The sequence below is a fragment of the Meles meles genome, chromosome 7, assembly GCF_922984935.1.
Source record: "Meles meles chromosome 7, mMelMel3.1 paternal haplotype, whole genome shotgun sequence".
Lineage (NCBI taxonomy): Eukaryota > Metazoa > Chordata > Mammalia > Carnivora > Mustelidae > Meles > Meles meles.
Window position 1 is genome coordinate 101,274,001 of NC_060072.1, and position 15,681 is coordinate 101,289,681.

At 36.7% G+C, this 15,681-nt stretch overlaps 1 protein-coding gene across 3 annotated transcripts in view; it reads right to left on the reverse strand.

The window, feature by feature from the left end:
- The window catches only part of TAFA2 (TAFA chemokine like family member 2), a 509,650-nt gene that overhangs the window by 182,678 nt on the left and 311,291 nt on the right, over positions 1-15,681 (reverse strand). For all 3 annotated transcript variants that reach the window (XM_046010603.1, XM_046010601.1, XM_046010604.1), the window contains exon 2: positions 11-117. In XM_046010603.1, the coding sequence (XP_045866559.1) occupies positions 11-116 (106 nt within the window). In that variant the 5' untranslated portion in view covers position 117. The remainder of the gene's footprint in view (positions 1-10; positions 118-15,681) is intronic.

Sequence of the window (15,681 nt, forward strand, 5' to 3'; positions counted from 1 at the left end):
AAGAGCTTACCTTTATGATGGTTTGCACTGGATACAACTTTCCCCCACAAGGTTACAATAAATATTATTATTAGCAGCTTTCCTTTTGTTGCTTTCTGTAAGTATCTCTTACTCATCCTGCAAATAAAATAAAAATAATAAAAATCCTAAGTATATGAAACCACTGCTTTTCCTTTATAATTGTGCTACATTTAGAGCTTTCATAACACCTGAACATCTGAAAATGGCATTTATTGTATTTGAAATGCTGTTTACTGTATAAATTCCGAAGAGAAAAAAATACAAGTATTTCAAACAAAGTGCCTTGATATGATGCAGGAGGTAAGAGAGGCCCTACCTCAGTCAGTCTTCATTCACTTAACAATAGCCTAAATCAACTGGGAAACATTACCATTTTTCTCCATATAAATATAGATTTAACTTATTCACAAAATCTAAGGCACAGTTGTTTGAATAATCTTTAAATAAGTGACTTTATCTTACTCTTTTTTTCTGAAGATTCCTTCTTCAATGCCAAGTCAAATGGTCAGAGTAAACAGTTTAGATAAAATGTGTTAAATGTATTCCTGTCCAGAATAAACTCATTTAAAATCTATTATTCCTAATGTGCTTTAAAAAAAAAAAAAAAGTCACCTGGTACAACTGCTTCTTACAATGCTGCTACTAGAGACACACAGATGTTTTAATATTGTTGGAATCCACTGTTCTGTACTTTACCAGAAGTAGGAGAAAAATGGAAAAGCAGAATGAAAAATACAAAGTAAACCTTTTCAAGTTGAACTCACAAAACTTGGGAAAACAAAGAAATGTTCCAATATAATAATAGTTACCTATAATAAAAGCACAGCACCTACTTTCTCTAGCACTTTACATGACAATATTTATATTCTTCTTCACAATAAATGGGGTATATTTGTATGTCCATCCACTTTCATGTTTCATGTTTCATGTTTCAAACCCAATTCTGGGTTTGAATTTTTACTATAATTCTAAATTCCTTATATTAACTATCACTTTGCTAAGGGGTAAGTGAAACTAATATAAAATATAATTCATCTGTATTTATTTATGAGGTATATAAAATATATGCCCATTGCTTAGTGCCTTCTCAGATTATAATCCTATACTAAACTCTGTTATTGTTTGACCTCGAGATTCCTGCCTTACGTCTAAGGCAAGTTCACGAGGTCACTGTCTGACCTACTCTGATTCTTCTTCCTCTTAAATTCTCTAAATTAGCTTTCTTCTCACACTGTTACTTCCAAAATTCCATCTCTAAAAATATGACTCAGTGATAGCAATGATGGCTATAAATTGTCTAATTCTGATGAGGAATTTTTCATATGGATAAATGCATTAAAAATGAATTCTATATTTTAATATAGATATATGCAAGCATTCCTTGGCCTGGAGAAGCTGTATGCACCAATTCAGATTTTGAGACATTGTCACATGATTAAGAACATGACCAACTCCTGAGTCTGACTGTTTGGATTTGAGTCCAGTCTGCACTGATTTCCGGATCTCCTACTTCAGTTTCCTCTACTATAACATGTGAAATGACTGATCTATTGACTGGCATGCATAAGAGGCTCATTGACTATGAGATTAGAGAATGTTCCAGTCATTTGGATGTTTCTTTGGTCCTTGAGAAAGGTCAGTCCCATTCATGAGAAGATTGTAAGGAGTTTTGGTCATACCAACCAAGACCAAGTCCTCTATGGACTTTAGTCTTATGACATGTCAAGACAATGTACAAAGGGATGAGTGTTTGATCTTTTAGATTAGACTGTTTGGTTTAAAATTCAGTTTCTTGCCTACTGACTATATTACTTTAAACTAACTACTTCATAACTTAGAGTATTTTTGTTGTCACTAAAATGAGGATAATAATAAATATCTGTACCTGCTAGTGTTGTCAGTATGAAGACTAAGAGAGAGTTCACGTAAAGAGTTTAACACTATGCACAGAAGATGATAAGCACTCAATCAACATTAACTGTTACTACAGTCATCACCTGGTTAGTCCAGCATTTCCCTCGGAGCATTTTGTGAGGCATCAATTCCACAGCATGTTAATGCAGTATTAGTGAACAACATGACGGGAGGGGCAAATGTATTTGTATAACTCTAGCTTCAACAAACATAATCAGATCCTCTTCTAACAAGAGGAATACTTGAGTGTGCAGCATTTTCCAGAAATCTTTCCCTGCAGAGTAACACACGATACTAGAGTTCTTAGGAAGCCTCTGAGGGAAATAATCTGGTTTTGTACTCTCTCTCAGAAAACTAAATACTCATTTTACATAATCCATTACGTAGCCTTTGTTTCCTCTCAGCACTCTTAGTACTAGTTTTGTTCTGAGACTCTACTTTTTCTAACATTTTTTTTAACTGTCCTGCCTCCCCACTGTACATTCGATCCCTGCAAACTTATTGTACTACATATCATATAGCAAAATGAACAGTTTAGCAAAACTCATCTGACAAGAAGAACTGCTTAACATAATTCTTGATAATAGCTTTTCCATAGCAAATGGCCTCTGCTACAAGGTCAATGACCCATTGACTTTTCCATATCACTGTGCACCCACCAAATGGGAGACAAAACTGACAGCCGGTCATACTGATAACTAGACATCTGCAAATGGAAACACCCACAAAGTCACCAGACTGTCAGACTAAGAAAGGAAGGGGAATACAGTTCAACATGTGGAAATGTGTAGAGACCCCTCTCCTATCCCCTCCAATCAATTACCATCTTCTTTCAGCACTATTTCCTGAATAACTCTTAAACATGCACACTTGCTTTCATCCCTACTGAAATACTTCAGTTCAGACCACCAAAATTTCTCATGGGCCACAGCCTCTTAGCTGGACTTCTTACAGTCAGTATTGTCAGCCTCTGGAACTGAAGACAAGGTCTGGGTCTGCCTTTTTTTATGACTACATTTGTAGTATTGAGTATTCAAAAAGTGCCTAATACTGTTGACTGAATAGGATACAGTGTAGCCAAATATGTAACCATGATCATGAGACATCCTTTATATGATTAACACCTTCACAAGTTTCCCCTCTATGTTCAGAAGGAAAGACACTTAACCTCAGCAAGATATAAAAAAAGAAATACCTGAATCAAAGTTAAACATTTTTTTATTACCTCTAATCTTATTTTCTGTCTCTCCTCCCTATCTCCCTCTCCATACATACCCACAGTCTGTGTTTTAAATTCACTACACTTCCTCAATGTCATCCAGCTTAATCTCACTTCCATGTCACTTGAAACACATTAGCCATCCACTCCATCCCCCAATCCACTCTCATTAATGCTAACTTCTATTCACTGTTCAGGATGCAGGCCAGAAGTCCCTCCGTAAGATTTGTTTAGGACCAGGTTGAGCGCCCTTCTTTACGCACACCAGCCACTTACTTGCTACACTACTATAATTTCCATTTACTTATCTCCAACTCTTACTGTCATCTAAGATTCCTGAAGAGGGACTGTGCTCCATACATTTGTGAATACCTAGGGCCTGACCCAAGGGTCAGTTTTAGTAACTGGAAAATGATTCTTTGCTGAATTTTAGTGGAACCTTAGAGCCAAATATAATGTGTAGTTGTCAACGTGAGGAGGAAACAAGTATGTTTCATTTCTTTAGGATACAATTAGGAAAGGACAAACAAAAAGAACAATTTGAGAAAGTGGTAGGGTAGAGGGAGACAAGAAAGGGAAGAAAAAGGAAGGAATACAATCTGGAGTGTGTTTTATTCTAATTGATTTTTAAATAACAATATAGTTTGAGCAAACTGAAGTGTAATGGAGTGAAGGAGGGCTTTCAACAAAGGCACATTATCAAAAAGAAGAAAAGCTGAATGGTCCATTTCTTCTTGACATTCTATGAGAGCACAGAGGAGGGGGCATTCACTCATTATTCAGTGTGTAACCAACAGACCCCCATTTAAATATGTCTACCACAGTCAAGGGCCAAGCGCAACTATCAGAATTGTCCCATTCATCTGTAAAAATGACAAAATGTAAGTGACTTCTTTAACAACAAAATCTAAGAAAGAAGTAGGAAACTCTCTCTCAGTTTTTGTTGTTAAAGAAGTCACTTACATTTTGTCATTTTTACAGACGAATGGACAATTCTGATAGTTGCGCTTGGCGCTTGACTGTGGTAGACATATTTAAATGGGGGTCTGTTGGTTACACACTGAATAATGAGCAAGAAGTAGGAAACTGAGGGGGGTTATGGACATTGGGGAGGGTATGTGCTATGGAGAGTGCTGTGAAGTGTGTAAACTTGGCGATTCACAGACCTGTACCCCTGGGGATAAAAATACGTTATATGTTTATAATAAATAAATAAATAATTTTTTTAAAAAAAGTAGGAAACTGAAGGATAAATAACACACAGAGGACAGAACCTTGAAAGTGCTCCTCAAGCAGCCACAGCTTGCAAGGAGCCCAAGATAAACAGGATAACTGAGCAAAGGTAACCTTGGCAGAGAAGGATGTTGAAAAGTCGTCAGTGTAGAAGACTGACAATTAAACCTTCAGACTTTCTCCTACTCCTTTCTTTTGTGCGATGTATTTCAGTTATATTCTCTGAGATTCAGTCTTCTGAATGATTGTGAAACCCTGTGCCTCCCCACCGATGTGAAACGTGCATTTAACTGTACATGAGGACTGAAAAACAATTATACTACTAGATCAATCATTTCCCCATAAAAAAAGAAAGTAAGTTTAGCTGAGCTAAATAGGAGAAGATGGGAGGAAAAGAGGAGTGATGGGGGCCCCTAGAATCCAACCACTCTTGAGCAAAGCTCTTAGGTATAAGACACTTCTGTGGAAATAAAAGCCACACAAGACAATATATATAAAGGTCTCTTTAGGAGTCTTCTCTACATGGATCTAATATTTATAACAACACAGTGTTGGCACGGGCTTTAACACCCCAACCTAGTACAGGAATTTACCCTTGAGGTGAAATGCTGCAATTGATAACACAATTTTCTCCTCACAGGGACCAGAATGATGTTACAAAATTTAAATCAGATTTTATTTCTGCACCCTACTCCTTGCTTTAAATCCCAGAATTTACTTACCTATTAAAACAAGAGTAAAATCTAAATTTCTTACTGAAAACAAAGCTCAACATCATTTGCCCTCCCCCACCACATTGGCCTCTCTGACCTCACTTCACATTCCTGTTTCCTTCCTTCCCTACACTGCAGCCACACTGGCCTTCCCTCTGTCCCTCTGTGGGGAGAGGTCATTGAGAGAACATGACTCATCATTGACCTATGAGCTGGATTCAGACAACCAGAGGCCCCTCATCCCTCCCCTATCCTTGGAATATACATTCTGTCCACCATTTATATAGTGGGAGCTGTTTCAAGGACAAACTCTTGAGAGCGCAAGGTGCTGTTGAGGTCATCTGGAATGGTATACGTGACTGAACCCCATTAAGGACTCTCTGTATCCTTTTAAGAGTCTGGTGGGTGGGTGCAGAGATCTACTCTGCTTGTGGCCACCCAAGACAAGCCTCATATACAAGTTCCCTTGTTTATTAAATCTGCCACCTGCCAACCTGGAACAGCCTCCCTCTTTCTTCAGTTTCTCCTCACCCTCCGAGAATGGGAGCCAGTTGTAGATTTCACCCAGGCAACTCCCAAGGGTGCAAACCAACACCCTCATGCCAAGCTTGGTCTACACCTTACACTAACTGCTAGCTCTGCCTTAGAGTCTCCACTTTGCACGGTGAGCTTCTGTTTATGATTACCTGCACAGAGTGCCCTTGGGAGTCTGAAGAAACCCACCCCACAGTCTCTCTTGCTCCCACTCTCCTATAGAATTTTCTCCATTTGTTATAATCTAAAGTTATCTTATTCACTTATTTATACGTGGTGAGAGTTTATTTTCTTCTTTTTCCCATTAAAATGTAATTTCCATGAGGGCAGGTCCTGCCTATTAATCACTGCTCCACCACAAAGAATACCTACATCATAGAACATCAATACATGTTCAATGAAGGAAGAAAAGTACATTGATTTTATAATCAGAACAAAAGAAATGAATCCTTTTAATGAAGAACTTTCATTACTTCTAGGTGAAACAATTAAATTTCTATCATATTCAGCAACTAGGAATGCCAATGTCAAGAACAGTGTACACAGTAGTGGAGTGAGAGGAGATGAGGAAAGAAGCAGACTGAGCAGGAGACAAGGAAAGGGAATGAGAGACCAGACTGCTCTCTCAAGAAACATGCAGAGACGAGAAGTAAAGATAGAGTGGTAGCCAGAGAGATTTGAACTAGGCAATGGGAAGGAGTGAGAAGGAAGAGAAAAGGTAAAGATATAGTGAGGGCAGAGTGTGAAGTAAAGTTTTTCTACACTTGCACGTTCTACAAGTATAAGTTATTATTACAATATTGTTATTGGAATATTATTTTTATTATTATTACTTTTAATTTTCTTATTTTATACGGAAATAAATGTGTTTTCCAAAACTAAATTATTCTCTTTTTTTTGCTGATAGGTGATTAGAAAAACCCTACTGTATTATGCTTAGTGAAATAAGTCAATCAGAGAAAGACAATTATATGATCTCCCTGATATGAGGAAGTTGAGAGACAACATGGGGGGGTTGGGGGGTAGGAAAAGAATAAATGAAACAAGATGGGATCGAGAGGGAGACAAACCATAAGGGACTCTTAATCTCACAAAACAACAAAACAAACTGAGGGTTGCCACGGGGAGGGGGATAGGGAGAGGGTGGTTGGATTATGGACATTGGGGAAGGTATGTGCTATGGTGAGTGCTTGTAGTGTGTAAACCTGGTGATTCACAGACCTGTACCCCTGGGGCTAATAATACATTATATGTTAATAAAAAAATTTTTTTTAAGTATTACTTAATTGGGAAGATGTGTCAGGTAATAAATTGTAGTACTTAAAAATTTTAAAAAGGGGGGCGCCTGGGTGGCTCAGTGGGTTAAGCCCCTGCCTTCGGCTCAGGTTGTGGTCTCAGGGTCCTGGGATCGAGCCCCGTATCAGGTTCTCTGCTCAGTAGGGAGCCTGCTTCCCCCTCTCTCTCTGCCTGCCTCTCTGCCTCCTTGTGATCTCTCTCTCTCTCTGCCAAATAAATAAATAAAATCTTTTTAAAAAATTTAAAAAAGGAAAAAAATTTTTAAAAAAAGAAAAAACCCTACTAAACCACAATTTTACAACATTGTTGGTTTTATGCAAAAATCACATCAAACTTGACTAGCATTTTATGACTAATGCTATCACTCTGTCTAGTAAGTTAGACAATTATAAATATAATTGCTATAAATAGCAATTATATTTAGGGAAGCAGAAATACCAATATTGAGGTTAAAGATTAAAGTACTTTGCATATGCAAGAATGTATAGTAACCAATTTAAGAAACAATCATATATCTCTATCAATAATCCTATACTATGTGTTTTATCATCCAGAAGTAGGGATGGTTGATTCTAGACATTTTCATTATTCCTATATATTTTGTTTTCATTTTACCTCTTATATCCAATATCATCACAATATAGCACTTAGGCCACACATACCAAATATGTTTAAATTAAAATATCCCTGCTGACCAACTGGGATCTGGACTTCCCATCTTATAAACTATTATCACAAGTTTAGAGAGTTGCATTGTCATATGCCAGTCATTTGACATATGGTTAGATTCTATTTCCTTAGGTAACTTCAAAACAAAAATTTTGGAATCTTAATCAGTTTCTTAACTCTTTCTGAATTAAAACAATTGCTTTAAAATTTTCATTTTATTGGATACATCAGTGTTTCATGATGAATCTACATTTGGGATTTTATCCAGTTAAGTCAACCCTGGAGATTTAGCCAAAGAAAGCTACAGGGGTTTCTTCCCAAGGCTTGCCTGGTAGCAAATAAAAGCTTCATTTAAGAACCACAACTGCTTCCTCCTTTACCCAAATTTTATATTTCCATTCATTTTGCCAAAATACTGCAATTTGGCTTGATATAAAAACCTAGAGAGTACTTCTGCTTTATGCTTAGCAATGTAAAGCCAAAGTGTTTATTTTTTCCAAATGCCTTTGCCAACTATAGACCATAATGACAGGAAACAGAAATTTAACGATTAGGCTCCAATCTCTAATAGCCCGAACAGACAAAAAGCTGTAAAACAAAAAAATCAATCATCTGAGATGTCTAAGAGCACCGGAAAGACACCTGCAGTGTTTTGCATATGTTATTATAACAGAATCACTTATTCTCCTTTTCTATCCATAAAATGGGAATGTCACTATTTTCTCAAACAGCAACACCGCTATAATAAACAAGAAATCATGTGAGTATGAACTTAATAAAAGATACATGATAAGTCAGAGGTGTTACTCTTCCTTCTAAGGTCTTTCTCTCAGAGCATGGGCTTAGAAATCAGAAATACCTACCTGAGTACCACATTGGCTCTAACACACAACTAAACTTGATAAATCCACTTACCTAAGTCTCAATGCCCAGATATGGAATGCAAGAATTCCACAGTATTGGCGGGATTGTTGTAAGCAATAAAAACAGTGTATATAAAGCATCTTTCACAAACCAGAAAAGAGTGGAAACCAAAACTGTAGCTATTATATTATTAATAATTGGAGCATGGCCTCCTGGCTAGGAATGAGTGGGAAATAAAAAATATCTTTGAGCAACAAAGAAAAGACCCCATATATTTTAATCATAGGTGAGAAGTGAAACCACTTTTAGGAATTTATCCTAAATCTACAGAATTAAAACATGAGAATATTAAGCAACAGGCTAAATATGGAGGCAGGCTAATGAAGAGAGATTTTGCATGGTTCTGCAAAATGAATAGTGATGCAGGGATAACAGAGAATAGACATCAGATCTATAAATACACAGCATTCTCAGATCATTAGGTGTAAGGACAAATATTCCTCAAACACCCATAGAGACAGGGAGAGCACAGCATGCTAACTGAAGTTACTAATATTACTATATACATTTTTACAGTTTTAAATGTACTGGCTTAAAATATATTGGCTTCTTTAATGTATCATTGACTCCTCACAATAATTCTTTGAACTAAGCTCTGCATGCATTAATGTCCCCAGAGTACACATTAGAATCTGAAAGAATAATTTGAAGACAAGACCTAAATGGCCATGGAGTCTTGAATCCAGATCTGCCCACTGGCTCAGTCCTCATTGAGACAGTGGTCAAACAATGCTCCGCACTCTGTGACGGGTCCCACAAGTACATGATGCATTTTAAACAGGTGTGCCTTGAAAAAGGCTAAAAGGAAGTGCCAGCTCTTGGTTATCCAGAAATTTTTTTTAATCACCTATATGCCAGGATACTAGATAAAGGAAATATTATTATATCTCATTACTGTGGGCTATAAATAAAATGACCAATCTTTACATGACATAACTTTTATCATTTATACACACTGTACTGTCTGATGAAAGGTGAGTTTGCACTTCCAGAATTAACTGCCTAGTATCTACCAGACACTAGTCTATTGAGATTAGACCTAATGGAATTGCTACACCAGGAAAGGCAACCTTAGTTATTGTTGTCATATAAAATATAAAATGTCAGTTCAAATTAGAATTTGTCTTTTTTACAGGTTGGGATATTTATGATATATAAAAATACTGCACATATTTAATGCATACAATTTGATGCATTTGGACAAGAAAACATACAGGATACCATCACCATTATCAAAGTATACACTTATCCATCACCCCCAAAAGTTTCCTTGTGTCCCTTTGCTGGGTCTGGGGTGTGTGTGTGTGTGTGTGTGTGTGTGTGTGTGTGTGTGTGTGTGTTAAGAATACTTAACATGAGATCTACCCTCTTGATAAATTTTGAAGCACACAACACCATATTGTTGGTTTTTTTTAAGATTTTATTTATTTATTTGACAGACAGAGATCACAAGTAGGCAGAGAGGCAGACAGAGAGAGACAAGGAAGCAGGCTCCCCGCTGAGCAGAGAGCCCAATGCAGGGCTCCATCCCAGGACCCTGGGATCATGACCTGAACCAAAGGCAGAGGCTTAACCCACTGAGCCACCCAGGCGCTCCTACACCATATTGTTAACTACACGCACTGTGTTCTACAGCAGATCTCTACAACTTCTCTTCCATAACTGAATTTTATAATCACTGAACAACAACTCCCTCATTTCTTCCTCCCCCTGCCTCCTGGCAACCAGGATTGTATTTTCTGCTTCTATAAATTTGACTATTTTAGATACCTTCTATAAATTAGACTATTTAGATACTGCAATATTTGTCTTTATGTAACTTATTTGACTTATGTAACTATTTGACATTCTTGTCTTTCAGTCCCGTTCATGTTGTTGCAAGTGGCAGGATTTCCTTCCTTCCTACAGTTGAAGAATATTCCATTGTATGTGTATACCATATTTACTTTATCCATTCACCTGTCAGTGGATATTTGGGTAGTTCTCATATTGTGGCTATTGTGAATAATTCTGTAATGAACATGGGAATACAGACCTCTTTCGATCCTGATCTCAGTTCTTTAGAATATTTTTCCAGAAGAGCTGAATCTTTTGGTAGTTCTATTTTTCACTTGAGGGACTGCCATACTGTTACCTGTCATAGTTGCACTATTTTACATTCCTACCAACAGTATACAGGGGTTCTGATTTCTCCACATTATTACTTATTGTTGTTTACGATAGCCATCCTAACATATGGGAGGTGATATTTCCTTGTGGTTTTGATTTGTATTTCCCTAAGATGAGAGATATTGAACACTGTTTCATGTATCTAGTGGCCATTTGTATGTCTCCTTTGGAAAAATATCTATTGAGATCCTCTATCCATTTTTTAATCTTTTTATTTCTGCTCATGGTTGTAGAAGTTCTATATATTTTGGAAATTAACCCCAATCAGTTTTATCTGAAATTCACATTTAACTAGCTGTCCTCTAATACTAGTTGTCAAACTTGTTGACTCTACCTTAGTTTTCAGTTCACTTAAAATATTACTTTAAGCAAGAAACTAGCATTCACTTCTAAATGGAAACATGCTTGTCTAAAGAAAAAAACAAGATTAGAATTTTAGAGACGATGGTAGACACTAAAATAATGAAACTTGTATTTGCTTTCTGACTATTCTTTGCGTACAGACTCAAGAAAAAGTGACTAAAAACCATTTCTTCAATTCGGCTGCAGTTCTGCTAGCCAATTTTGAAGATTCTCAATTGCTTATATGGTTAAAAATGTAGCATATTTAGTATAGTATGGCAATTAAGAGCATGTTTGAAGTCAGACATGGCGGTCAAGAATTGGCTACCTACTAGCTCTTAGAGACATGCAGTTTAATTTCACAAAACCTCCATTTCCTCTTCCATAGTAAGTGGATAATAATAACAACCGCCTCAAAGAACTGTTGGGAAGGTAAATGAGTTCATTTATGTAAACTGTTAAGCGCAGATCCTGACACATACCAAGCAGTCTACAAATGCTTTTGCTACAATATAGTAGTCATTTAAAAGTCTTCTTTATTAACTCTTCATTAAATAAGAAAAAGCCAGTTGGCTTGTCTCCATATCCAGATGATTGGGACTACAAGACCATGAAGAGGCAGTACTAAAGATGTGTCCTTCATTTTTACATGTCTCGATGAAGGATTTACTCCTTTCTCAGTGGTTTCAGACAGTTTGAGGGTAGTGTGTCCATCAAACCTAAATTTCATGGGTCTTTGCACATTACCATATTAATCTTAAGCTACATTCTTTCTCTGCATTTGTTTGATATTCAGTGGCCCTATTGTTACCATTTGTTTATTGATTTTTTTAAATTATGGACTATTGTTTTTGGGATCCAAATCTGTTTTTCCTAAATTAAAAATAAACAAAAGGCAGTATAGTTATATGCTATGATCAAAGTGAGATTACATACTGAACCACCTGTAACAAGCAGTATATGATATCAAACAATAAGCCATAAGTAAATTTGAGGGTAATTGAGCTAAAACTTAAAATGTAATAAAGCCATTTAATTGTAAATAAACCTGGCTTATACCATTTAATGTAAAATGTATGTATACCACCAAATGATGGTGCACTGATGATGTTTATAAGGAAGAGGCTGGATAATTGAAATCTAGACAACACAAAGCTTCATTTCATATTCAATCTCTTCTCCTATAAAAACTTTGGGGGAAAATGTCAACAACCAGGACAATCTAGATTTGCCTCCTCCTGCCCTCTTAGAGCAATGACTCTAGGCTACACGATGGCTAGGAACAAGTAGTGGGAGACAGGTAATATGTAGACAACTCACAAAGCATCCCCTCCTGAATGATACAGAGATGGCTACATCTCATAATTGTTGGGTAGAGTATCACCAAATAGAATAAGAAAGAAAACTTCCAGTCACAGGTGGCTAAATCACAAACCTACCATTTAATTTTGTGGGTATGTATGGTAAAAACAGAGCCAGCTCTGCACATACATTTTAAGGTCCACATACAGGGTTCATAATAAAGTATTTCCTTTCCTTATTTAATAAAACTTATATAATTAATAAAGCAAATAATTTAGAGTCATGAAATCAGTTCTAATTTTTTGTCAACTCTATGATCCCTAGGATTACTTAAGAATTTTTTTCCTTGAATAAATGAAACAAGATGGGATCGGGAGGGAGACAAACCATAAGAGACTCTTAATGTCACAAAACAAACTGATGGGGGCTGGGGGGGAGGGGGATAGGGAGAGGGTGGTTGGGTTGGGGACATTGGGGGGGTATGTGCTGTGGTGAGTGCTGTGAAGTGTGTAAACCTGGTGATTCACAGACCTGTACCCCTGGGGCTAAATATACATTACATGTTTATTTTAAAAATTTAAAAATTTTTTTTAAAAAAGATTTTTTTTTCCTTTTACTCTAGTGGACTTGTTCTTCTGGGAAATGAGGCCACAGAAAAAAACCTACTCCACCTCAGTTCCTTCTCCCTTATGCTAGCAAAGGAGTGCAAGAGTGAGAATTATGAAAAAAATTAATCTTTAAGGTTTTTTAAAAGATTTTGTTTATTTATTTGACAGAGAGAGAGAAGGAGAACATGAACAGAAGCAGGGGGAGCAGCAGGCAGAAAGAGAAGCAGACTCCCACTGAGGAAGGAGCACAATGCTGGGCTACATCACAGGACCCTGGGATTATGACCTGAGCAGAAGACAGATGTTTAACTGACTGAACCACCAGGCGTCCCAAGGGTTTCTTGTTAAGATAAAATTCATGGTCCAAGAAGGACACATATTCTCACATTCAGAAGAATAACACACCCTTACCAAAAAGCCGTTATAACACAGACCCTCCTCTCAACATAAAACCTTCTGTGAGGTAAAGGAACTGAAAGGCTAAAATTGTATCAGTGAGGGCCTCTCCTCATATAACCATCCCCGCAAGAACCCCAATATGAACACATTTCCACTTTCTTAACAAAATTATAAAAGCAAACAAACCATGAAAGAGACAATCGCAGCTATGTGTTGAAAGGCATGTCACTCTACACCCTGAAAAGAAACAAACAGAAAGAGGTCCAAGAAAAGGATGTTTAATCAAGAGCTCACCAGAATCCACCCTTTGCTCTAAGAATAATCCTTTAGCCAAGATTTTTGGCCAACCATTTATGTAAATTCCAAGCACATCAACTTTACAATGTATGATGAAAAAGATGATGACACTGGGATGCATGTGTTTTTCTAACTGCATTTTCTAGACACCCCTTGTGTGAGGTATTTGTATAAAACTTCATGTATCGTAATGAGCTCCTTCTGAGGGAAGAGTGGAACATTATCAGATTTTAATGTAGCAAAGCACTATGCTCAGTCTTCAGTTAATAGCTTAAACACCTGTGAACTCACTGTTTAAGAATCAAAGCCGCAACCACCATGTTCTATAAATCTCTGTCTCCACGGTAAGCTCTACAATGTATTGCTTTCTGGTTTGTTCCTTTTACAAGATTTCAGCCCCTTCTTGAATCTTATGTTTTTACACTTCCCAGTATTTGGGGCTTCCTTTTCTGAATAACATCAATCATTTACCACGCTCTAACTCTACTTTACCTGACATCAATTGTTTCTAACTGTCCCTAATGTTTTCCTTATGGAAGAATTTGGTTTTCTCAGTCACAGAGCTGGTATGTTTCCAGCAGGATGCAATCACACTACAAAACAGAAGTCAGGGGTTAAATGTTCATCTTGAGAAATTCTCCCAACAGTGAGACTTACTAGAATGTCAAATCATGTCCCAAGGTGGAGGCCTGAATCTATTTTCAAAAAATACTCCAAATACACTGAGTAAAGTCCTACATTAGGGGAGTCAGACCCATCTGAACTACAGCCATCATCATGTCGTACCTCTTGAAAACTACTGACCTAACTTCCTCCCAATTTACATACCTTCACTTCATTTTTGGGAACCGGAATCCAAGACACATCAGATAGAATATTACATGAACAAAATGTGCTAGATACCACGATGATCTTACAACAATTTAACCAATAATCCCTAAATTAACACTCTTCTTGCCCTGTGTAATGGATATTAAAGTGCTTTGTGAAGTATTCTGCAAATTAGACTCATAACCAAATCATGTCAAGATAGGGAATATTGTCAAAGGACGAATGTTGAGGTGTGTATATTCAGTGGACTATTATCTGTCCTTGAAGAGGAATGGAATTCTGAGACATACTACAGCATGGATATAAAAGCATGCTAAGTAGAATAAGTCAGACACCAAGGTACAAATATTATTCCACTAATGTGAGATATCTAGAATAGGCAAAATCATAAACACAGAAAGTAGAAGAGAGGTTTCCAGGATCAGAGGTGGGGGGGAGAAATTGAGGGTTATTATTTAATGGGTATAGAGTTTCTATATATAGAACTCTATATATAGAGTTTGGGATGATGAAAAAGTTCTAGAAATAGATAGTGGTCATAGTTGTACAATGTTGTGAATGTACTTAATTCTACTGAATTATACACTTAAAATTATTAAAATTAATAAAAATTATGTGTGTCTTATCAGAGTGAAAATAAAGAAAAAAGGTAATATAGCAAGAGCCATAATGGGAATAGTTTTGCTCATCAGCTCTAGCATATATCTACACTTACTTTCTTCACGGCACTTAACAGTATTTGAAATCATAATGGTTATCTATTTACTTTTGATTTTCCCTCTCCCCCCTACTAGAACACAAACTCTACAAGAGCAGGAATCTAGGCTTTTTCTATTTCACTGCTTTATCCACAGCACTTATGATGCTTCTGGTCACAGAATTGGTACAGAATAAATATTTATGGCATAAATAAATTAATAAATTGAAGAAATACTATAAATGTCCTTTTAATTTTAAGTTTGGTTATCCCACATGATCATGCACTTTTTCTTATGTCTGATAACCTTTAATAGCTCTACCCTTGTAGACAGTAGGATACTTTTAATTGTTATTTTATCCTGTAGTTAAGTCCTGTCTCTAACACTAGATTCCAAGTTTTGAGAAACCATATGTTAGCTCTGCTTCCCCATAAAATATCTCACCCTTACATAGTGCCAGATGGTGTATTAAGAACTTTCACATCCATGATCACATTTGATACACACGACCA